Source organism: Crassostrea angulata, chromosome 7, assembly GCF_025612915.1.
Source record: "Crassostrea angulata isolate pt1a10 chromosome 7, ASM2561291v2, whole genome shotgun sequence".
In the NCBI taxonomy this organism is placed as follows: domain Eukaryota; kingdom Metazoa; phylum Mollusca; class Bivalvia; order Ostreida; family Ostreidae; genus Magallana; species Magallana angulata.
In genome coordinates this window covers 54046698-54073930 of record NC_069117.1, presented here as the reverse complement: position 1 = coordinate 54073930, position 27233 = coordinate 54046698, and the positions used below count along the sequence as shown (strand labels likewise).

General features: G+C 33.6%; 1 protein-coding gene across 5 annotated transcripts in view; it reads right to left on the bottom strand.

Annotated features, from left to right (window-relative positions):
• The window catches only part of LOC128192665 (uncharacterized), a 30075-nt gene extending 3566 nt beyond the window's left edge, over nt 1-26509 (bottom strand). The window contains exons 1-4 of one of the 5 annotated variants that reach the window (XM_052865536.1): nt 26260-26509; nt 17909-18358; nt 2863-3244; nt 1303-1549 (exon numbers count right to left, since the gene is read on the bottom strand). In XM_052865536.1, coding sequence (XP_052721496.1) covers nt 1303-1549; nt 2863-3244; nt 17909-17982 — 703 coding nt within the window. In that variant the 5' untranslated portion in view covers nt 17983-18358; nt 26260-26509. Of the gene's footprint in view, nt 1-1302; nt 1550-2862; nt 3245-5855; nt 5953-7961; nt 8090-17908; nt 18760-26259 lie in introns of those variants that run through there. The other 4 variants (XM_052865537.1, XM_052865535.1, XM_052865534.1 and 1 more) reach the window with 4 other exon arrangements.
• Between the last annotated feature and the right edge of the window lie 724 nt (nt 26510-27233).

The following is a 27233-nucleotide window of genomic DNA, read 5'->3' as shown; positions in this document are numbered from 1 at the left end:
TTTTCCAGATAAGTAATGTCCGTTCGAATTTCCAAAATAAAAATAAACAGCCCAGAATAAATCGTCAAATAGCCTTGAACTCTCCCACTACCAACTTGAACATTTATATATTTCATGTGTTAAATGTTTAATATTCCAACCCACATACTCAATTTAGTATTACATGAAATACTGAATTTTTTGCTGGTGTTAAAATCGATCATTTTAGCCACTTAATCTTTTATTTCTTTTGAACACGTAAAACAATTTTTAAGACCCATTTATGAATTTATTTTTCTGATTTATATCAAGTGTGCTGAAATTTGTTTCTGTAAATTCGGTTGAGGTTGTTTGAAGGACAAGACGAAAATAATGAAAGGTGTTGTATTTAGTATTCTTGTAAGGTATATTAAAATTGTTATTCTTTCCAAAAAGTTTCGACATATGTAGTAAACATATTTACATTTATATGCAAACTAATTAGAAATTGTTCGTGCTTGATGAAATACAACTAAGTTTTTAAAATTGAGTCCGTTATCTTAAAGACCGGGATCTTGATCAAATGTTGAGGCATTCATTCGCGCCAACTGTTCCGGTTTCAGTCTCTAAACTGATAATGAAAGTTACGTTAGATTTTGAAATTAAAAAGGAAAAGATGTGCAGAATAAACAACCAACTTCCTCAGTCTGTTTGGATGAAATCAGATTAGTTCTCTTTAAATTTGAGAGCGAGTGAAGCCAAACTGGGTGAGATTACTGAGTAAATGACATTGTTAGCTTAATTTATATGCACACCCAGTATTTACAATGCTACTTACTGAGTAAATGACATTGTTAGCTTAATTTATATGCACACCCAGTATTTACAATGCTACTTACTGAGTAAATGACATTGTTAGCTTAATTTATATGCACACCCAGTATTTACCATGCTACTGATTTAGGTTGCCTTTCAATTACATGTACCTTAAATTGTTAACTAAGCCGTCTCCCTGGAAATTTGAACATTGCGTCTATCCTATAATATTCCTGACTATCAGTGCATTGAAATAAACCTACGACTGAATTCGTTAGAGTTCACGGTAACTCAAGTTTTGTTGATTTCGCACCCCCCCCCCCACAATTGGATTTTTCAATGAATTTCATGAACTATAAAACACATTACCAAAACATTGTTCATATAAATTCAAATTCCTATTTAAAGATATCCACGAAATTACCTTCCAGTAACTTCCAGTAAACCTGTTAAAAAAAATTAAAAATCCACGAAAATTGCCCCCACGAATATTTATAGATTCAACAGATTTGGGGTTTAATTACTTACAGTTTAATGGATCCTCCATGAACATAGCTTCATCATTCATATAATTATAATCTCTCTTGGAGTAGTCTTCTTCCGGTAAAATATCCTTCAGTGTTTTTCTTTCAAGGAACATGTCTATTTCTTTGTCACTGACGTTAGGATCTTTGAAAAATATCCTTAATAAATCTCGGTAATCATGTCGATGGTATTTTGATACATTTTTGGCGTGCTGATGAAATACGCTCATTTTCACTGGTTGAATTCTATGCTGAAATTAGAAACACGAAAAAAATAATTCACAGATTGATTGATTTCTGGTTTGAGTTTTAGCGAGAATACTTTAACCTTAAAAAGACGAGTAATACCAAAAAAAACCCCCAAAAAACTTGAATTTAAAGAAATATAATGCTTCAAGTTAATCTTGCAGCCATTTAAAGATTTTTTTGTACACTTGGCAAGAAAATATAGACATGTACAAAGTCTATGCTAGCAAATGACATCATTTCACTTTATTTTTATGTTTGTGTTTACGAAGAAAGTTTGAACAGGATGGGAGCTTGAGACATCAAGGATCGCTGTGGTGTGCATTATATTTAGAAATGAGATTAACATAGATATCTCTCCGAAAGATGAGTCGGTGAATAAACTTAGATTTAGGCACTGAATCAATTTTCTATCGTACACGATTCTAACAGTTAAGACTTATCCATCTGTGGAGTGCATGGAATAATAAAAAAAATTCAATGTTATGATTTATTGGTAACTGCACCTCAAAGATCTCTATGCCGATATGATGTATATAAGATACTTCTATAATCAAACTTCGGGCACCTGTTGTATCACATTTACTATCTCTTTTTATCGATGCTTCCTGCAATCTTTGATCAACGTTACATAATAAGAAAGGGTTACACTCTCAGCCTCCTGCCGACAAAAAATAACATAACCTATTAACTTTACAGTTTCTTTAAAAAAAATTGAAATTCGTATTTAGCATATACTTTTCTTTCCTGTCATTTTAACAAGATGACATAAGACGCGCTCGCATCTTATCAGGAAATGTTTAATTATGTAATATTAATAGTTTTTATAATAATTTTATCTGGTAATGGGCATCGCCAGGAAATGCAAAAAATTGCAAGACGCACTTACAATCTGAGTCATACTTCTTTGCATATGATAAAGAATTAGACAAGTTTAGAATTTAAGTCAAGATAAATTAAAATATCCTGTTTGATTTACGGAAACGTAGTTTAAGAATTTTCAAATTATTAGAATTTTATTAAAATTAATCTTAATCCAAGTTAAAAATATAAGTCCTTAATCAATATTTTTACATTGAAGACGTTTACGAAATAGAAAAAACAAAGAACTCATTGCTAAGCCAGATGTCTTTCATCACTCTTATTGTTCCTAATTTTGTGACATTTACAAACATTTTGAATGCTTCGCAAAAAACTACTTGTATAAATTTCAGAAATATCCGGGTTTTTTCCCCGATATACCGAGATGAAACGGCCAATACTGTTTTCATTTGATATTTCAATTTTACTGTTCCCTGATGAAAAATAAGGTACGTACCATTACTATGTTTGCTTCTTCCCCGAGATGAATTTTTTCCGATTCACTAACGATCGACGAAGAAGAACCCTCAAATATAAGTCCTAACAAACACAGAAGGGTCAAAACGACCAATACTTTTCCTCCACAACGAATCATTTTAGAATTTCGTATAAATAAATTCCAATGTTCTGCACACTTTCGGTGATTTCTATGGTGACTGGGGGACGTTTTATACACACAGTCCGCCCAAGAAGTCTTTTCTATCTCCCGGTCCCCACAACACTTAGAGCACCTGTCCTTTCTTGCGATGGGATCGTAATGTCCGTAGGACACTATAGAATCGTCCTGTGAATACCTTGGGAAAGTTTTATGGTAGCTTTGATGGTTCTCGATTCTAGTTCTGAAAATAAAAAGTAAAATACAAGTTCAGAGAAAATTAAACAACGCAACACCCAATCGGCGGAGTCAGATTTCTTATTTTGTTGTGTTTGTCGGGGGGCTAAGTGGGGAGAATCAGCGAGGGCCGACAGCTTTGATTGCCCAGTAACATTACAAATGTATCTCTACCCATGCATGGCGTATAAAAGAGATCCCAACATGCTTTGGAGACAATTTTTCATCAGCGGGCATCTCCAGTGGAGGGCAAAGCTAAACTGTCAAGATCCACTTATAGTTACCTGAAGAATGTAACAATTAATATGCTTGTTTATTAATGAATAGCCGTCAATCAAGCCGCACAACTCTCGGAGATCCCAAGTGCGCAATCCTGCACATTCATTCATAACTGTTAGAAAGCCCTTTACAACTACTCTCATTTAGCATCTCTACTCTCTACCTTTTCCTTATTTTTTTCACAACAGACTTCAAACAGATAATTCTGGTGGTTTCTCCAGATACATGTTGTATTGTTTTGACGTCAAAACAAGAAAACCGTGCGGGTAAAAATAACAGAGCAGAGCGACAAGAATATTGATATCAAACAAATTTCCACAATAATTATCATGGTATGAAAAAACATTAGCCTTAGATTACAGTTTATAACAAAATGGCGGTTTTATCATTTGATAAACATGCTGTATTTTTACATATTTTAAATACATCAATTATTAACCAATTAATCCCCATCTGCTTAATTCTTAAATAAGGTATTATCATTTTCGTTTTTTTTTTCATTCTTTCATATGCCATCATAAATTTTGACTTTCATATACTGTGAAGTTGTACCTATATGGCCTCAGAGGCCCCGAATTGTATTTAATAAATCTTTTCTTATTGATTGATTGATTAAGTAGTTATTTAGTAAATATCTAAATTTTGAATGCTAGAATATATCAGTAAATGAATTTGAGATATTTAAGGACAGTGCCAGACTAACCATGACCTATTTAAACGTAATTATGCAAACTAGCAGATGACATGCTATAGTCAGGTGTCCCAGTGCAAAAAACCGTGGGGTCTAAAACAAGCATCAGAAATCTATTTATAGTTCTGTCAATTTATCTGTAACCTGGATTGTAATAAAAAATAGAAAAGAATGATTTATGCGATTGATGTAGCAGAAAAAAGGGAAAGTCGGAGACATCTCAAAAATGTTTATAACTTCACTGTAGGTTTATCGCTACATATAATTTTTTTAAAAAAGATTTATTATAACAAGCTGTCAAATTCAATCAAACAGAGAAGGTTTTTTTCGTTTAAATCTTGATTTTCATAAAGATCTATGTAAGTAGAAACTATCTGAGTATATATTTGGAGATTTAATCTGCATAAAGTGGGTGGTTAGTCAAGAAACGAAAGCACAGTTTAGATACCACTGCAAAAAATCACACGAGGGTTGTCAACTGTTTTCAAAGCACAATGACAAACATTACAGGAGATACGACTTTTTTTAACCTTAACTAAATTTGATGCTTCAACACAAAAATTCCTTTTAACACTGTATGAAACAAATTAGCTTAACATGATTCTCCTCACATTTTACGTTAAAAAAATAATGTACTTTCTATTATCAGGGATTTAACAACAAAATGGAACAGGACAAAATTTATGTAAGAAATGTTATTACCATGCGGTATTTCACTGGATAAGTAAAACTAAAGATTTTGATGCAATGCAGGAAGAATGAAGAAAAGTTCAAACCCCGAGCAATGGCAATCCAGAAAAGAAAGATATCATTGACATGGAGCTCAGACTATGAACCAGGTAGCATTTACGGGCCTAGATTTATTGATTTAAACAGTCTTGAGAATGAATCTCCATTGACTAAATTCAGTGGGGAATTTCATTCAAAAACGTATTTTAAAGCGACAATTGAAATCAACAAAGAAGCACGACTGAGGCGCTACGTCTTATGTGCGGAAGGGTTTAGATGTAATTTTACAAATATTGGCTCGGATAGAAGCTGTTGCAACAATGAAAAGAAACAGAGGGAGTCGATTTCTGCTTTATTCTAACTACATGTACTACCTTGAGATATCGAATGTCAAGGTCATGTTGAGAAATAAAGGTCAAATGAACAATACCTGGAACTCGTTTTGGTACGATCAAACATGGTATTTACCTGATGGAGTTTATAAATTAATGTAATTCATTCTTAATCGCATACTATAATCAAACCTGTAGTATGAGTGTATCTTTAACTACAAATAAAAATGAATGAATTATTGATTTAAATTTTTATGGCGCGCAATGAAAACATAATAGACGTTCCATGATGATGCAACACCTACGAACGCGTGGTTAGTGTTTTACTGTCGTACGGAAGGTAACAAAATATAAGAGGTGTTTCTTTGAAAAAAAGAAAAATGTATTTTAAAAATTATTTAATTGTTAGAATAATACTCGTAATTAAAAAAAACCCCAAACGTTAATTGTCATGAAAACCTTAACAAAAGACAAAACATTTAACGGACGAAATTCTACCGTATTATCGGTGTTAAAAACGCCGCAGTTACATATGAATGTTTTAATTATCATTAATTAAAGAACGAGAATGGTAGCGGAGATCTTACCGTGATATTTCCCCGTCTGGAGAACACGTCCGGCGCAGCGGAGGCATGGGAACTGAATAATGATGCAATCATTGTCGTCGTGAATAGGTTGAATACAATGAATGAAAATACCAGATTTTGTCACATGTGTTTTATGTTATAGTACAACTGCACAAGTTCTTTAATGAGGAAGAGCCAAGCCTTAGCATATTAATTACTTTAGTTTGGTGGTATATGTGCTCATAGCTTGTTTCTTAAAGGTGCGCCGAATACGATAATTAGGATTGAAAAATCGATTTTTCGGAAAGCTCCTTTTATGTTCTATAATGACAGAGATCTTAAATTGATATTGATAAAAGGGAAAACTGATACAAATAATATTAACAAAGCTAAATTTCGGAATAGCTGTGCTAGACGCTTTAATTACATCTGGGATGTATCTAATCCATCATACAATGTATAAGCCCTACTGTTACCACGTAAAACAGAACTTCAGATTACTTAAAAGACTTTTTTAAGCATTACTCTACGAAGAGTTTCTTGTTTCCAACATTTATCATTTTCCTTACGTGTCGCTTTTAAAAATAAGTCATTGGTTATCTAATACTTCTTAAATCACACCAATTCATAACAATAAGTTTCAAATCTCTTATATAAGTTTCTAATTTGGTATGCGAGGCCAAATTCAGGAGTTCGAACCCCTTCTGCAGCTACCCACGAGGTTATGGGAAGCAACAACTATTTTGCCAAGCGATGTTATTTGAACTTTAACTTGATCATCTGTAAGTCAGTGAGACTGTAAGAGACTTTAAGCGAAGTCTTCGACAATTCTATTTGATGGTACGACCAAAAAAACCCAACCCAAATACTAGTAGCCGAGGATTCCAAGCTCAAATTAAATATTTTGAATCCTTTTATCGACACCAAAAATATGCTTGAAGTGAAGTTTAACATCAATAAGTAGATCAATCGACTAATCTTCGACCCGTGACTTCTTATTATAACACAAATGTACTTGTCAACAGAATAAAAATATTAATATCAATTTTTGGGAGTTGATTTTAATAAATTCTTCGATGCAGTTTCTCTGTCGAAACGAAAGTAAAACAGTGTTTGGACTTAAGCATAAATTATGTATGGAAAACCATCACCACTGACAAGACTTAGTACTTGAAAACAATAGTGAAAATAATCCATAAAATCAATGAAATGTATTCAGAAGCATTGTTTTTCAAGAAAACTTATTAATAAATACATTGAAAATAGTCATATTTTAGATGGTACGAACATTTAGATGATATTTTCTATAGTCGTATGTATTCCTCCTGAGTTTAATAAGACCGGTTCGCTGCTATTGATTACCAAACCGCCATTTCTTCAGCTTTGGCTTTATCATTACATGAATTTGTTTGTTAAAAATTGCTTGGGTACGATTGGTTTTCCATAAATATTTCGATTACTGATACATAATGCATCAAAGAGTTTGATGGCGTCAATTCTATTTTTAAATATCATTCAACATTTATAAATGGGTTAATCCGACTTTAGTTCGGAATTCTTGTTGGAAAAGTCCGAGAATCCGTATAAAAAATGTGCGTAAATATTTAAATACAGCTAAGAAACTACTTGCCATGCGAAATTACATATCGTTGATTTCAAAACAAAAAGTAATAAATCAATTTCCGTCCCTTCAGTACTTTGATTATATAATCAAACAAAGAAACAAAAATTTAAAGCATGATTTCTTTTCATGATATTAATTTATATTATGGTGAATTGTATTATTTCAGATATAGATAGCTCACATGTAAACAAAATATGGATAGTTTAATATGGTTGGGTTTATTTTTGATTTTTGAATTTGATTTTTATAAAACTTTGATTCGAGAGTTTGAATGTCTTCTGTGTTAAAGGCCAGAATGATGTTGTTAAATACCAGAGTCTGTAGTTCACAGGAACTTGTTAACTACAACTATTTAATGATGGAAGTTTTAAAAAAGAACTCCATTGTGGCGCCCCAGAAGTGATCTTCTCGTTGGGGTCTTTACTATCATAAATCAATTCAACCACTCTCTTTACTCGATATACCCGAAAAAACTCTCACAAAAAACATGAACAAATATATACTTAGTGTCATAGGAATTCCCAATCATTACAGTGTATCCAACCGTCTTCAGCAAAATCTTTACGCACCATGCCTCTATAGTGTTTAAACTATGTGGAAAACATTCCATATTCATTCACAGAAAATTATTTATAAAAAAAAATACTCTATGTCTCCTAAATCTAAATGGCAAACAAAATCAATCAAGTAAGTGCTGCTGATTTCTGTTCATTGCTTCACCATGTGACGTTCCTCAAATGACTGGCAAAATAGTTTGAAGGTGTCCTTTAAAAGGAACTAAGAAGCTCCTAACAAACTTGATTTACGAGCTTATACTAATGTGTACGTTTGACAGTTATAAACTGTCGACAAAACTGTCCACGTGACGATTGAAAGCAGGCCTAAATGAGACGTGAATTCTAACAATGCATAATCTATAGACAAGCATACAGTCTGTCAAAGGTCGAATGTAGTAAATGTCAATTTTCGTTGAATTCTAAAAAAATTCTTCTAAATCGCAAATTGCTGTGTGAATGAAATAAAAATTAACATAGATTACAAAGGACAACGGTGAACATTGTAAAGGAAAAATCAAAATTAATGCATACATTCAGTTCTAACGTACGGCCACCATTACAACATAGATGAATTAGGTAAAATTACAGTTTTAATCGGGTTTTGGGGGTTTCTTCCAAATATAATAAAGGAGATAAAAGCAACATAAAACACTGTAAATTGTTGATTTTGTGCCCCATCGTGGTACCCCACTCACGTGAATGAAAGCGTTCGCTTGAAATACTTGATTAGAACATGACCGCGACAGCCTCAATTGTTCCGACAAACAAACACAGTGACAGGCGTTGGGCCCAAAAAGTGTAATATATAGACCTTTCAAATGATCAAAGACCTATTCATATCAAACCATGGGAACTATTGATTACATACTTATTCTCTAGTCCATAGCTACGTCCTGTCACAAGATAAAAATGAAAAGTTGGTGAAATTTTCTCGGATTTTCAACTCCGACCCTGTTCATTAATCAGTCAATGCATCAATAAATCACTCAACACACCTTTATAACATCAGGTCTCTGAGTTATTACCTACTGCAATATAAACCCAATTCCGGCAGGTGATTTACGACTTCAAATCGAAAATGCAGAGGTCACATCCATCACAATTGCAGACTTTGTCAGACTCAAAAAAGTTCATACAGTTGATGGTTTTGGAAATAAAAAGATCAGACGAAAATAAGTCTGTCAGGACTATTTAACGAAAAGGTTGATGTACTTTTGAAAGAATGAGGAAAATTATATGGATTCAATGCTGTTAAGGGATTGATTTTATGCTTGAAAATATTGGTAAGTTTCCATATAAAACCATTATGAGGTTTCCATATCGAACCATTTGTTTGAAGATACGTTTGTTTTAATGAATATATGGAGTTTTTTGGATACTTTACTCACACCAATTGAAATGATGCCCATAAATATATTTCTTAATACTTTGGATTGTTTTAAAGGTCGGTGAACACGGTAAGACTAACATTATAATTTCTTACACTTACAATTTCGAATGCGCACAACTCTTCGATGCACACGACTCAGCAAACTTTAAGGAGAGAACCCCCCCCCCCCCCATATTTACTGACGTACATATTCTAGCGTTCTTTACACAAATTCAACTTTGATACTGGGAATTGTACGATAAAGCAAACTCAAACGTACTTAGGTTACTGTATATAAAAGGTATGATTTGATTGGCCGAGGCGACAAGTGGTGCGCAAGTCATGTCTTTAAGAACGATTTTTTTCTTTCTTTTTAATATGACTAAAAATGATTGAAAATTTTAATGTCAAATAGTGTACAAAAGATTATATTTCATAAGTCATGTTCTTTTAAAATATATTGTGTCCCATTCCGCATTGAATATTATCGACAAATTTCCATAGATACCACGAGTTCTTTAGTTCAAAACATTACATATACAAGATAAATACACAGTGCATTCTAGATTAATACCTGACCGACCTTATACCGATATAAGCCGACCCTTCAGTTTTAAGTTTATTTTTCCGGAAGTAATCATTTTGGGTTTGCTTCTATGAGTTTTCACTTTTTTAAATTGGTTAAATTATCTGTTATCCCTCCAGCATGCATGTACCTATGATTTTTATCTATTATATATATTGTAGTTTGTATATACTGTACATAAGTATCTTCTCTACCCTGTAAATTCGGTTAGGAGAATAATGTTCATTGTTATTGTCAAGAAAACGCTTGTAAGGGTTGTATTGATTAATAAAGAAAAAATGAAAAGATTTTGTAATTAAAATTAAAGCCGAGTTGAACTGTATGTACATGTATTCGTAAAACTCAAACATGAAGACTCCGAAATCGTATTTTTGAGGTGTAATTAGATGTCGACGTCAAGAAATCAGTTGAATCTTATGACTCGCAAGGCTTTCTTAAGTTTGCTTTTCATCATGATACAGGTCGCATAGAACGAGATCAATTAAAAATTGAGACTCAAACCTGCGAGTCAATAGATACAAAAGATTTACCCAGACAAGTCTAATGCCAGTCAATGATTTTTTGAATACCTGAAGAAACTAATGCATCGATTTTGTGTAACACTGAAATGAATTGAAATGTTTTTCAATTTTTTTTCAAAGGTTTACAAGGTGAGAAGTAGGAGTGGTAGTTGAGTAGACGAAACCCTTTCAATATGGTAATAAAATACATATTGTATACTGCACACAATTATGCATAATTTACTGGAATTAAAATTTCGTTTTTAATTTTTCTCTTTCTTGCATAGACAAATGATGTTCCATATAATATTAATCTATTTAAAAATATTACCTCTGTTTATTTGTACTAACATAGATGTAAATAATTCGATGTGTGCAGAACGAGACAAAGGATAATTTTTAACAACATAAATACTACTTTCTTATGACTCAATTATTTAACTATTGTATTGATGATTCCATTTGCAATTGTGAATGTAAGGTAAGGTGGAATTTTATCGGTTGAAAATATCTTTATCTTATATAAAACATTTTGCCTATTTAAAGTGCAACGAGTTTCATAACTACAAATAGATTTAAAGGATAAATATTTTTATTTGTTGGCTCAGTGGTAGAAAATTGAACTTACTACACTGGATAAGGGTTTTTTTCGTAGTTGAGTTAATGCTAGATAGAGGAAGGTTGATTACTGTATGTATATAAACTTAAGGTAGCTTATAGAGACGCAACATAAATATTTTACCAATTCACTCTAATAAGAGATTCCACAGTTGATCAATTTACTTTATTTTACGGGCCATAGTGATAACATCTGATGAGAGATAGTAAAAGTGAAGTCTTCCATCTATAACGGATGATACTAGATAAAGGCGAATTTAATATAAATTTACCACGGCTTATTTAACGATCAGAGGCACGCTATAGTACAGGTGTAAAAAGTCAGTTCCAGATGGTTCAGCTCCGTGATTAATTTGGACCACCAAGGGGTATACTAGTATTCAAGCAACCGACGGTCTATATTTCCGGGCACTAATTTAATCTCTGCAGATGACGCAATTGAAGCGACCTTGAACCACCTATCTTGGATTAAGATGAGATTAGGATAAAACTTGTATTGACTTCTCCATGTAATCTTATCCTTAGACGCATATGTAAAAATGTGTAAAGCAGAAGATTGGCGAGGAGTCAAGGTTATATGCGCGATAGAGACGGCGAGCGAAGATTGCAATTCAAGAAAACCGATGTTGCATCACTTTTCCACATGGAGACAAGCGCAACGGAAATTCCATCGAAGATAAAATCTGTCTACAGATTGATGTGACGTCACTGTGGTAATGTAGAGCTAGAATTTGGTCAAGTCTTTAAAGTACGAAGTATTTTGTTTGTAAACAATTGGAAACAGAGGACCTGGTTCCTGTTTTATACTGATAAAGATTTTAAATTTTCTTGGCGACTAAAAATTTCCTCATAACATGTTTGGCAAGAAGGGGCTTCCTGGCGATAGGTGATGTTAGGTTAAAATCAACGGAAATATTATAGGATATTTAAAAACCACAAAAAGTACACAACAAAGATAACTGATAGTAATGAAGAAACCTAATGGGCATTTGTAATTAATTACACGACCATACAAAACATTTCCGGTGTACTCAAGCGGATGTCTGGAAAAAAAAGAACGTATTAATCTGTATTTAGCCAGTCCGAACCCATGCATCAGAAAACGTCTAGAATCATTTGTTTTACCATCAATTAAAGTACAACTAAAAAATTCATTTGTATAAATTTACTTAAGAGTTGCCCCCAAAGAATTCAGTTCACTAGGTACACACGAGCGCATATCTCACTTTAATTCACAAATTACGTTTGAAAAATTTGCTAATTCATTCTACAATACTTGAAAAGAAGATTTCTTCATTCAAAGATATCAAAATGGGTGGGTATTCCAAGACCTTCATCTTCAAAAGAGAGTTTAAATGGAGTCATGCTTGGTAAACCATTTTTACGAGAGAATTTAAGTCATTCCACCACGTACGACGATTGCAAATATCGTTCGATCACGTCTTGTTCTCTTTCATAGAAGCAGACGATCCGTCATATAACCTTGGTTACATGGGCTGATCAGATGGGATCTCTCCGCGGAGTTTTACGATTCTTCCATATAACAAGTTTGACAACAGATGGCGAAGTTCTTCACATATCAAAAGATATGAATGAAAATACAGATAACGTTATCGCTGACTGGCGATTTGATTACATAATTTTCAGTAAAAAATATGAAAAATATGATATATATTGATATGCATATCTGCACGTGCATAAAACGCCTATTTTGAAGAGTTTCGTCGATTTCAGTCGCTTGTGGTCAAATATGAATATATTAGCGCCAGATAGAATGCGTTTTGTGTGAAATAGAATTATGTTGATCAAATCAATGGCGATGGCCAGAAGAGTTTAGATCATTAGAATACTGAACTGATTTTACATTCGATGATTTTAAGATAACATCCATCAGACCTATTTAGTTCATTCCTTGTGGCAACGTCAACCTTAGATAATAGAATACAAGCAGTTCAGAGTGTAGGGTCGTTAAAACGGTGTCTTCTGTCTAAAAAGCTGTATCATGGCACTGTCGCGCCAGCAAATTTTCACACATTAACATTACATAACCCCAAAACAGATGCGCAAATAACAACCCTTCACAAAACGGCAAATGCAATTAGGAAAGAAAATAGCAACTTTTGTGACAATTTTGTGGGCAAAATAAGGTATTGCTAAAACGATGATTAATAACTAGAGAAAACTGAAATACCTGTCTGAAAAGGCATGATATACTAGTCCTATATAATTGGACCAGGTGGAGTCATATTAAATAATAGAATATCATCCAACTATTGTCTAAATTAAGCTCCATACAACTACATGAAACAAAAATCTTAGCCTAACATTTTGCTAAAATTGAATGTACACTGTGGTCTTACCTCGGGTAACAACAGTATAAAGCTAGCGATAACTTGGGGAGACTGTCACGATGTGACAGACTCCGACCTAACAAAGCTTCAGGATCAAATTAACACATCAAATCACGGCCAATGGAACCCAAACATGTTCTGATTGAACGCTAGCACGCACTCTCACGATTACATGACAATGTTATAACAATGACCTGCACTGACTTTTTTTAAATACGGTTAAAACCAAGTATTTTAGTCCACATTCCACTAACCTGCATTTGGTTTAAGAACGAGGTTCCTTGTGTAATTTATGTTGACGGCGTACATGTTTGACTGTATAGTCTAGATACTTATAGGCGTTCCGCGTCCATAAATCTCCTAACATTTGATCCCGGGATTCGTTACTTAAGTGAAGTTACACTTTTCATTTCACTTGGGGACCAAGTCTGTGAAAGATTGCGGGGCTTCAGGAGTGAATCATACTTGAGCTTTTATTGACCAACTGTCATAACAACCAGACGTATGGCCTCCTTCTTGAATACAAATTCTAGAAGACTGAAAGAAAAGGGGCTGCATATTAAGTCTTCACCACACGTTCGTATTCTGCATAAAAGGAATGCAGCGAAACGTTTAGAAAATCAAAGGTAGAAGGTGTTTATGAATTTTGACATTCTTAATCAATAATATATGCAAAAGTTAGTCCGTATTATGATAAAGATGCTAAAATCTCTTCAGTGACGAAGATAAACGTCGCGTTTACTCATCAATGTAGTGTCGCCCAATGATTATAGCCATATACTAGTATACACGTAATTAAACTGCACATTTAGTCGTTTGACTCTTAAATTACTCGCAACCTTACATATTTAAAAGCTATCGCCGTCAAGTAATTAATAAAATGAAACTGCTGCAAGTTATTCACCTCTCAAGGCTTATCACTAACTTAATAATGCAGAAAAAAATAAATGCATTCAATCTGTCTCTGATAACATTTGTGTAGCCAGCATCTATGAGAGATAGCAGAAAAGGTACTTTAAGTTGTCTGAGGTATGGGGAGATATGATAACCCCAGGTATAAAAACCAGGATTTGTTGTACGAGCAGACGGGGCAAACGAGCATGACACTGCAACAGATAATGTCTAAGTTTACGAACCCTCTGATAAAGTTAAACAAAATTCATTCTTAGGGCGATAAACGAATTAACGCTGCAGTCACAACCAGGTCTGAATGCGCACTATTCAATATATACAGCTTATAACGTAATTTCAGGCGAAGGCAATTAGATTTATTTAATTTCGGAAAACGTAATAAAATATCCTACTTTTTTTCTAGAAATTCGACATTCCTTCCGGCTTATGAACTTCAGGATTAAAAGCTCCATGCAACAAGGACAAAAACGCAATCTTATCAATGACACGTTTTAGATTTGTTGTAATTCTATTATGATTAATCATCCTCATGCTATCGTAAGTTCAGAAGTAGTAGATGTGTGTGAAATGTGATTAAAGTTGTAAATCTGGCCGACCTCATGGCCTCGCGATCGAGGTTCCAGAACGACAAGTATGACATGACACGCTGGGTCAAGAGGAACCGCGATATGCGACATGTCTGCACGAAAAAAAAAATGAAATCTTCAAACGTAATCTCGTGACATTTTAGGTCTCTATAGATCGTCATGAGTTCCTGGTTATTTTGAAAAGAGGTCGGTGTAATCCGTTTAAATCACTGCAAACATTATATTTCGATTTATTTTTAAATCGAATGAAAATATTGCTAAATTGATACTCGTATTTCGAAAGTCAGCTAAGAAAAAAAAATAGGATTTATTATTCAAACTTCCCCAATTTCTAAATAGTTGAAATTTGATAAATGCTCTGCTGTAGTTAGCAGCCAGGTACATGACGAGAGCTATCAATACCCGCCAGAGTGTTGCTCAGCATTGGAATACAAGATAGAGGACCTTTACTTTTGCACCATGTTAAGGTGAGGCGAGGTTTGCAAAATGTTCAAGTAAACATCCCTGGTAGACACGGCAAATACAGACTAAAGATAATGGATTTTTCTCGCCTTAAACCTAGAAACAAACAAGTTGAAAGAACCACTTTTTATGTTTTTAACATTTTTAAAGTTGTACTTCGGATCTAGTTGGCACATCGACACCTCTAGCTTCCTTTTCTCTTGGCAAAAAATCCTTACTGTCATGTTCATATAATTTAAAAATAAAATCATAGTTTATCTTTTTACTCCGCTGAAAGATGAAATTGTAACTGTTACTTTATAACAAAAATACTTTGCTATATTAAAAACATTCTTTTATCTTAAACACGAAAAACTCCGAAACACATGGGGAAAATGAATGTGCAACTGCCTATGGCCCTCTCTTGAAACATTCTCTAATTCAAAGATATATTTCTCCCCGAAATACTAAAATATATATAAGTTTGCATCATGATAACCTAAATAATTTTTTCTCATCGTTTTGAGGTTTTCCATAGCTAAGGGAGACATATTTTATTACACTTGATGCGTATCAGCAGATGTTGAAAGTGTCAAAATATATTACATCGTATCTTTACAATCCAGAATGACTCCATTTGCAATGCAGCAATAGACAATGCAGGGGAATGCACACCTGAGGCGGAGTTCTACTGACATAGATACATACACAGGTGTCAAGATTTTGGAATAGTGATAAGTATGGAACCAATCTGCATTTTTATTTATTTCTAGGTATTCATACACAGATATTTTCACTTTTTAGTTTGACCTCCCCTGGACCAAAGGAGAGAAGAGCTAGCAATAAATACGAAAATATCCCCTACTCATGCTAAGGCCATTCCAAGTTTTTTCTATGTTTAGCGTCCGCGGACGGATTAGTTTTGAGATGTAAAAATTTTAAAAAAAAACCAACACAATGGTTGTGTTCATAAAATTAGATCGTCGGGCTCAGGATCGCATTTTCAAATCTGGATCAGATATCAAATATAACACCATTCAAAATGAAAATCATATAGTAGGTATTTGTTATTTTTGTATTTTTGTTACAAAATGAAGAAAATACTTCAAAATATATTGCAAATTTTATTTTGTTGAACCTTTAAAGTTGTGTTGTTTTCTAAGGTTTGTGTTTTTTTCCTGATAGAAAGATAGGTTTTTGAGTTTTGGATGGACGCTAAACAAAGAAAAAACTTGCAATGGCCTAAAGCTATTTGAGAAATATTTCACCCTCATCGATAGTTACTAGTATCTTCTAAAAGGGTAAATAAAAATCCTCTGGTTAGTTTACTTGTACCTGGGTAGGGGACAAAATTGCGGTGGACTCAATGTCAGAGTGACACACAGACAGACAAATTGGGTTAACAGCTTCTGAAATATTTTCAGCTCTAATTTATAGCTTTAAAACGGATTTAAGATTGCGGACTATACAGGTTCATATACATATTAACTATATCTTTCCGGCGCTTAGTTGTGTAACGTATTGATACAGAGAGCAGTTATTTCTTGACATACCACTTATATACACAAGGAGGTATAGTGTCATTCCCCCCGACTGTGACTATTTCTGGATGACGATGTGAAGGTCATTTATAACAAAACTCCTCGCATTATGTAACGCATTTAGTGTCATTAAGGTTATTTATCTCATTACGGTAATAAATCCCAGATATGCCGAAGAAGAAGAGATACGACAATGGGACGACAACACAGAACTGGCTAATGAACGCAAACAGCGCTGTCATTTGCGACCTACATTCAATATTGAGATATAAAATATCTAAATATAGAGATTTGTTTCCAAAAAATGTGCTATTTGGAACTTATCGATAATCTGTTCTATAAAAAAACCCCATAAAATTATAGTAATAGACTAGTACTGCGGATAAGAAAAAATGTTGATTAAGAAGCACTTTTCTTTTGTTAAATAAACGTTTCTTTATCAATAAAAACTCACTTACAAGTTTATAAGCGTGCTTTATCTTTATTGAAATGTATACACATTATTGTGATAAATGAAGTTTTCCTCTTCAAAAACTATTAAAGATATGTCTGAGGAAATTCGTATTCATGCATTTCAAAGCTGTCATCCAAAATTCAATACATGTAAGTTTCTTACCTTTCTATTTCTCTTGTAAAATAATAACCACGTCAATTTCAAAATTAAAAATTTCTGGAATTTTTAAAAAGCAAAATTACGAGAGTGATATGAACAATTATTGGGAAAAGGAAGAAAGATACTGGGGAAAGGAAATTTGCGACTTCGTGCCACTAATAACACAACACTCACAAGACCCCAGTCTGTTGAGTGTAATTTAGCGTATATGTAAGTAAGCCTTGTAAAAGAAGGGTTTGTCCCCCAAAAGTCCCAATCGGAAAAAAGCTTCAGTTCGTTACATTACCATGTTACAATTTAAAAAAAGATATAGATAAAATGTATATCCTTTTCATAAAGTCAGTTCTGTTTAGGAAATTCAGTGTTAAGGCCTACCTGTCTGAATGTTTCGGGGTATCTGACCACTTGTCCGCCACAAAGTTCATTTTAGCCTCTTCAGAACAATCCATCACTTGGTTAAGTGTGTGAAATCTGTCGCAAAATGTCTTAATAATCCTTCAACAAGTCCCGTTTATTGAAATTAAATACGAATCGAACCTTATAGCTCTCTACATATCGAAGTTCAGAGTACTCCTAAATCACTTGGATATAGCATGTTCCTCCATAAACATGTCGTTATTGTCAACAGCAGGCGATCTTCACATCACCCGAGAAAAGACCAATGTCAATTGATCATATTCCACAAATACTATTTCTAACTTTAAAAATTAGTATGCTTTTTGATTCCGAGATTGGGCACTTGACGCTTTCACACTCCCAAGAACGGTTCCAATAATGTTAATTTCTTCCGTTTTTACTTAAAGCGCTTCGTCGCTCTTAAAAAATCTGCAATGAAATAAAACCGCAGCATGTCAAAGTTAATATTTTTGAGCAAATATTAAAAGAGTTGGATAAAATCGTTTGCATAATATATTGCAAATAAGTGCGTTTCTGTCTATCACATTGGGTTAAACTCTTAAAGTCTTAGGACAACTGTTGTTGCGTTTAAACTTTGACATAAGACGTGTTAAGAAAGCGTTATTAATGCGACGAATGACATAAACTATTTAGTCCTCAGTAATACACAATAAAAGACACACACGCGGTGATTTTCTTGATTACTAAATTAAAAGATTATATGTAATGTCACGGAAAAAGAGGGCCCCATTAGTTATAGTCACTACCATCTAGGTCTATAACATTCATCCCCTTCGAGCGACGAGCGAGAAAGTGAGCCCTTGTACTGCTGCATAGCGTTTTACATAAGCATATCATAATCTCTACCTTTAAATATATCAGACTTTCGTTCGCTATATAAAAAGCGACCGCGTCTCATCGCTGCCTCTCTTCAGCATTCTACTGATTGGACAACTCTTCAAGAAACAAAAAGCAGCTCGTTTAATAAATAATTTCATTACCGCTCGCTACTACAGAAAATTAGTGGCATTTTTACCCCGTAATGTATGGGTCAAAACCAGACAATGGAAGGAGACAACTTTGAAGACCTCGTTAAATTGACCGATGCAAATTATAATGATGGAAGGTTTCGACTGGACTCGAGAGTTAATAAGTTTGTCTAAAAGCGTTTGTCTAAGCTGCTATGATGGATAACAATAGCACAGGCAAGAACTTATAGTCAATTTTGTACTTAATTTTTGATTCTGATTATATGATAACGGTATCATTTTTCATTGGTACATAAATAAACGATTATTTCTTTACCTCTGTCGTCCGCGTGAACTACATGTATGCAATAAAAAGACGCTTCGTTTTTCATGCAATGCAACATTCTTGGGTTTGTATGTTATCACTTTCCTTCCACTTTTTTTTAAATTTCATTTTTTTTCTTTTTTTTTTTTTATTTTGCTTAAGTGGGTATGATTAATGCGGATCTTTAACATTTGCCTCTTTTCAGTTTATAAACTAGATATCATACAAAACAACACTCCAGATAAATGAAATAGCTACGGTATATCACCAGATTTAATATCAAAAAGGCGAACATCAGAGCTCAAGTTTAAAAAAAAATCGTATTGTAGCAAAAGACTGCGCCGTCACGTGATAACCTTTATATTATGTTGTAACGTATCATTTTTCGGTTATTTTCACGTGCTGTTGAAGGTTCGGGTGAATGAGGCGGACAACAACTCCTATTATCCCGGGAACACGATAAGCCGCTTTATGTTCATTTAGAAACTAATGCATTTCACTTGAGCAAACACGATCTGTAAAATAAATCTAAATGGAATAATACATCCAAATTTGTTTCTCTTTACTTGTTAATCAAATAAAAGAAAAGTTGTTCCAGCACGCTATGATCTATTAATGACAAAATGTCCCCCTTGTGAAGAAGCATGTTCGGGGGACCACACACAGAACCCAAGGACTTAATCAGTGGTATTAGAGAAAATATCACTCACTCATCAACTCAGATAAAGACATTGCAGAAAACGGATTTCAATCGCAATTCTACCACCTTCTTAAAAGAATAAAGCATCTAAGGAAATCATATACAATATGATAAATGTGTCTGTTTTTATCTGATAGTTCTTTCACAATGCGATCACTCCCTTTCGCTAACAGCGGTTTGATGACTTTTGGCTGACTTGAGCACAAAAAACGGTTGGGAGATAAGGATTATCAACTCAGGGGGGAAGGGTGTCCACACCATACTGCCAAACAGGGAGTGAGTGAATGGCGGACGGAAAATCCGAATTTCCCGCTGTTTTGACTCATTTTCAAGGCAAAAGGAGTGCCCTTCAATAACCAAATTATATATCCGGAAAATATCTCTAGAACGTTTAACCTACAAACTGTGACGATTAACCATTAGCACAGTTATTTCTCTTCTGGATGAGAGAAACTAAGAACAAACATTTACGTAAGTCTATACCCAATTCGGATCCTGTCACCTTTACAGGAGGTGACTCCATGTTTTACCAAAAAGTGAGGCCATGTTTTTTTTGTAAAGTTGTTTTTCAACCCCCCCCCCCCCCCCCCAAAAAAAAAAAAAAAAAATTGGACCAGTAGGTCGAAATAAAACAAATGAATAAAGAATCATTTTTGGACAAAATGTAATATCACCATCTTACCCAACTCCTCCTCCCAAAAAGATTGAAAGGATATCGTATTTTCTCTTTTAAAATTTGCTCAAATCTTGTTAAACTTATCCTGGTTTTTCTAAAAAAAACATGATGTATGGGCTAAAATAATTCACTGGATTCCACATACAAGTACTTTTTTATTTAAATTCTTGAAAATTTGAATCTGTCTGTCTTCAAACGCAACTAATGAAATAGTGGCCTAATATAGGTGCCGTCTCCAAAATAAAATAATCGATCATTGTGATAATCATTAAGTATATATATCGTATTTAAACTATTCGACAAGCGCCCAGCTATTCCGTTTACATGTCTCTTTAATTTAGATTCCCGATAAAGAAGTGCTGCTTTTACGATAGAAAAATCTAATAAATCCGTCTGATAATCCTACCAATTTGATGCATCTGATTTGGTCCTTACTTTTATATACCTATTTCCCAATTCTTTAAGCATGAAAACATGTCAACAATATATCAAATGGGTTAACCTAACAGCAAGAACATTATATGCCCAAAAAGTAAACGATGTTTGATTACACATGTACTAGGTTTAAATATGGCAATCGATAATTGGTTGCAACTCATTCCGACCAATTTTAAATCGGTTCGTCGCCTTAACTGTCTCCAATTTAAGTTATTGAATTATCAACAATTTAATTTGTTAAAATATTCGGCTAAATTTTTTTTTACAATTAACCGAATACTGAAATAGTAAGCTGTTACCTTAGTTCCGATCGTACGAAAGTTCTTTTGTAAAATCACCCAACTGCTATCATAACCCGCTGCTAATCCAATCACACACAGTGTTATTTAATCATTTGCCCCCCCCCCCCCCCCCCCCCACTTAAAAGCAATTATATTTGTCATTCTGTATTGATATGTAAGTGCAAAATTGCCCGAGAAATTTTTTTGTTCATAAAATAAGAAAATATTTTCTGAAGTTTGGTTTAAGAATCATTTTTATTTAAAAATATGCTGTAGTTCAAAAGAGACTAAAGTTGATGTTTATCTGTATGTTGCTTTTTGTTTCAATTTGCGATGACTTGTCTGTTCTAATATTTAAATTCATTTAAAACATTATATTTAACGAGCAATCTTGTTCATAAGTTCCTTTCCCCAAAGCGATCACTCCCTTTCGCTAACAGCGGTTTGATGACTTTTGGCTGACTTGGGCACAAAAAACGATTGGAAGATAGGGATTGTCAACCCAGGGGGGAAGGGTGGCCTCACCGTACTGCCAAACAGGGAGTGAGTAAATGGCGGACGGAAAATCCGAATTTCCCCGCTGTTTTGACTCATTTCCATTTTCAAGGCAAAAGACCTTCATTCACCAAAATCAGTAACACGTTAAACCTGCAATCTGCGAAGATTAATCATTCAATCTTTAAACGTTCGCGCAAGTGTCTATGATATAAGTTGCTTTCACCCCTGGATGAGAAAACCAGGAACAAATAGTTCTGTAACCTTATTGACGAGGCCTTACTTTTACGTTACCTTACACTGGGGGCTCTGTGCTTTCAAAAATAACAGCAGAAAGATCGTAAGGCCATAAAATGTTTTTCAAAACCCTTTCCTCCAAAATGGGTCGGTAGATCGGGAAAAAGTTAACATAAATGTAAAAGCAAAATCACCGTCAATCCCCATCCCAACCCCAAAAAGAGCTTATACAAAAGAAAATCAATAAATCCATCTGATAAACTTATCAATTTGATATACTGTCTTCAAAAGATTATTTTTTTATCACTTTGAAAACCTTTAACATTTCAACAATATATCAAGTGGATAAACCTGTCAACGAGAAATTATATCCTTGAAAGGTAAATGAAATCTGAATGTACCCATCTTGAGTTATTTCATTTTTTTAAATATTATTTATTTTTATTTATTTATTTATTTTTTGTTAAATGGCTAAGTACCATCATAACCCGCCTCTAATCCTGTCACTCACAGTGTAATGTAATCATTGCTCTCTCTAACAAAAACTTGAGTTATGTCATTTTGTGTCAATATTTAAATGCTGGATTGCCATGAAAGTTTCTTTTGAATAAGTTAAGGAATCTCCATTCGTAATATTTTATTAACTAAGCTGTCTTTCGAAATATTAAAGTTCATATCCATCTGTATGCTGCCTTTAATTATAATTTTCGAGGACCTGTTCGATACATTATGTATCAGCTTTAAATTCATTTCATTTATCGAACAGTCTTGCATATTGTTCTATATATGTGTTTGACTTTTTTTTTGGGGGGGGGGGGTAGGATTAAATGTCATTGTGTATTATTATAAAAAGGTTATCCAAACAGTGGGTCTCATTTTATCAGGAAGTATAACAGATTTAAAGTGTTATGTTTCTTAGAAGAAAGATCGATACCACCCCACAAAAAAGAGAATTCCAAACCGAACAGCATTTTAAAAATTCCTTTTCCGCGTTTTTTTGCTAATTTTTTAACTACATCTCATCACTACTGACTTAATACATACGATTTGTCGAAGTCAAAATTGAGCAAAAAATTTATAACAGTTCTGCAGAGACTATCGCCACGTTTTGAAATACACTTAGTGCAGATTGGTTCATTAAGTGGTTAAAAAACGATATTTTAGAGTGGCTCTCTCGATATGCCCATTTTCTGATTACAAACTTCTTGAGTTTCGCCGATTATTTCTTGCACTTCTGTATTTCGTATACAACAGACGTGTTCCAACGATGTACTTAAAAGGCAAAGAAAGCTAACCACCAATGGTGTATTAAAGGGTCAAGAAAGGTAAAAGTCATTAAATGAAGCTCTTTGCAATAGAGTCAAGTTAAATAGAACTTGCTAACTAATGGGAAGAAAAGAATGTCCATTTTTACAAATACATGTAATCGAATAAAAGTACGCAAAAGCGGCATATTACAGCTTTAGAAAAAAATATAAATCAAGATATTTTGAATTATGGTAACTAACCTCTCTTTACATCTTTCTGTTTTTTCCGTACGAATCACTTTGCTACAGAATTTTCTGAGCTTGTCAAAATACGCCACATTTATTGAAAAGTACGAAAACGTTAAAACTTAAAAAGAAGATAGATTTATACGTTTAGTGATTGTTTAGTGCAGAAAAGCATAAAATATTCTGAAGTGATTTTATTCTGGCATTAATTAGTTAAAGCTGCACTGGGGCACGAAATCTTGACATCCCATATATTCCAACCCTACCGTTTCTACGATCCATTTTGCATACATATTTGCGATTCTTTTAATTCACTCCATATTGACAAAAACCTATAATTAGCTAGAATGTTAATTTCTTCAAAGAAATTACCCTCATCACTTAGAAAATAACTCAAGCTTCAAGGACATAAATTGTAAAAATGTTTGAGACCCCGTATCATGGCCCATTTGGAACTGATTTAGAATAATACAGTTGAAAGGGGTTGAAGAAAAACACAAAATTGTTCTATATTCGATGTTGAACTTTTAGCTATTTTGACATCGTTTTCAAAATTGCTGATATCAGTGCGCCGATTTTCATTCTCTCGGATTTCGACCACCCTGAAATAACTTAAGCTACAGTTTATGTCAAGATTCAGCCACATATATCACTTGCAAGATGTCTTAATGCGGGTAAAAGTTATTGAAAGTGAGAATATGACTGTGTAAAATCCTAGTCTTTGAAATGCAAGCAAAAGCACCAAGAAAAATTTAATATAGATGTTCCAAACGAGAAATCGGTCTTTCTTTGTTTTAGAAATAGTTCATGAAACTGCATGTGTGTATCTATTTGTACTTTTAAGACAATTCATAATCAAACGTTTGGTATCTACCTGTAGTCAACTCTGAATATCTCCTTTTAGCAAAACTTCTGAAACTTTTGATTTAAGGAGGCCGACTTTAGTTTGCATTGCGCATGTTTTTGCGCATTCTAATAAAATACGGTTGATTTATACTTCTTATGAATTTTTTTCGATATCATTTATAAAATCGAACACAATAAACAAAATATACAGATAAAAATATTAAGATTTTTAAAGGAAATTTTTATTTTTAACACGGTTTTTACGTTGTGGGGTAGGGGAGCATTGCCATTGCGCTTTTATGACGTTATGATTAAATGAAGCTTTGTAGGAGTACGTTATAAGAAATTACATAAAAGAAAAAGTAAAAATTGTATGCTGTTGAAATTTTATATACAGAATGATGCTATCCTCGAGGACATTTTCCTCATTTTTGGAATGAATCCATTATACCAATCATCATTCGTGATGATCCAAATATATAGCAAAATTTGGTGCATTTTAATATTTTGAGATGGCCCCCACTTAAAACCAGACGGTAGAATTTTGTGTTTTTTACATATAAAGGTAGGAAATGATATTACTAATCATATATAACAATTTGAGAAAAAAAGCTATTGTAGTATTTTTTTAAACTGCTTTGATGTGCGGAAAATGACAGTTTCCTATATATTCCTATAGTAAATGTACCTCTATTTTGAGATGGTCCCTAAAAAGAACCAGACGGTCGATTTTCATGAACCTTCGCAAATAAACTAGAGTTGGTTTAAATAAAATATGGTTTAAGAATAAAGAGTTTTGCTATTGTAGTTTTTCCGCAAAAAAACCCAAATCGGCCTCCTTAAATTTCAAATATAACCTTTTTATTGAATAAATATTTTCTATGTCTGATTAGTTTGTTTGTTTGTTGTTATTTTTTTTTTTTAATTTTGTTTTCTTTTTGGTCATTTTAATCCCCTTTAGATGCATGCTTTATGGAAAAGTGGGTATACGTTTGATCTTAACAGAATTTGTGATAGCATACAAAAAATTGTATAAGATTCGATTTGAATCAATATGGAGGAAGTTTGATTAAATTAAATTCAAAACCCCAATTTTAAGTATCTACAAAGATAAACACACTACAGGTAAAATTATATGTTTATATTGAAAATAACACTATATGGTTAAATTTTGTTTGAAGATTGAACGTACCGAAGAACTGTTCCCAAAAATAAATGCAGTCAAAAATTTTGTTTAGTCAATTACCAGAATGTCGCAAAAAAAGAGAAGAATTCTAATTCATCAATTCCGCATTTTGGGGATTTCGTTTTAACAAAGACTCAGTGTGTACATTCTGACGCCATCGTAAAGTCTTCAATGTTTAGAGAACTCGAAGTAGCTAGTCTATGTCATTCCAAAGTTTACAAAATAAATATAAATTGACACATATTGGATTGAAAGATCCATAGTATGTCATTGATGTCAGGAATTCACGTGCCAAGCTTGTTTGTCTTTTAAAAAATTGAAGAATCCGGTAGTTAAACGACGTCTACAAGAGAAAGCTTATTCTTCGGAAGTTACGCATGGATCTCAGTGTTGACGCAATTACTCAATGGTAAAAAGAAAATTTTTGAAGTTCGAGCATTTTCCGAAACATATATTTTTTTTCTAAAACGATTGATAGAGATTTTCAACGCTATGGAAAATCGCTTTCATATGAATTGCTTATACATATTTCAAACATTTATTTTTATCAATTAATTAATGAATCTCATAATCATTAACTAATTTAAAAAAAAGAAGAATAAAATGTGTGCTTCTTCTCTCAAAGATAAGCAGTATACCATACAAATTCATTTTATCTTTACTGTGATAAGAATCAAATACTCACACGGAGATTAACTGCTGTGTCGTGGTCGGTTTCAAATGTTATAGAGTCCACGGCACTGGTTTCGGATCTTAATTTGCCCGGTCTATCCTGTAAAGATTTGTGATTGGTGCCTGTTCACATATGCATGCAATCGGAAGTCTTCGGGACAGAGCACTGATGTAATGCCGATACGTGACACCCTGCACGTTCATTCACCTTGGATTGACCACATGCAATGTTGGAAACCCATGAATATCCCTTGTGAAACCTATCTAAATACAATTCCTGTAGTGTTATTTTTAAACAATGAATGTAAGTAAATATTAGAATTCACGATTGAAAACAAAAAAGAGACATTTACGAAGGTGTAATGTCATTTATTGCCAGAAAAACTGCTACAAACAGCCATTAAGTCAGAAATTAAGCGTTATGAGGATTAACCGTTTAGTGTCCTTTGATGCCCCTGTGTATTGCGTATGCAGCTTGGAGCGACGTGAGTTATGTAACGTTTCCTATTGCATGTAGGCAGTGAATGCGATATTTTTGTCAATCGGAAGCTTATCTGCTAGAGGACATTGATCAGTGGGATTTTTTGGTGGCGTACTGACCCTATTAACACAGTTATTAAAAACGTAGTATTTCAGGCAATAGATTTGCGTACAGACGCGTCTTACTTTCAAAATCTTACGTGTTCCTTTAAAACTTAGAGATAACTGCGCTGCATTTTGATAATTAAGAGTGAACGTACACATTTAAATTTGGCGACGACGTAATCAATTTTCAGAATTTCATTCAGAAACATTTGTAGTACTTGATCGATCGTTTGTCTTTATATTTCTGGAGTTTTCCTGACGAAATTCGACTGGTGTACATGTCAACTGACAGGAAACACAGCGAGGATAATGACTAAATGCAGTTGAATTGCACTCTCAATCGGCGAGGTTGAAAAGTGAAACGTTTGTGTGAACATAGAGGAAAAGGGTGAGATCTATTTA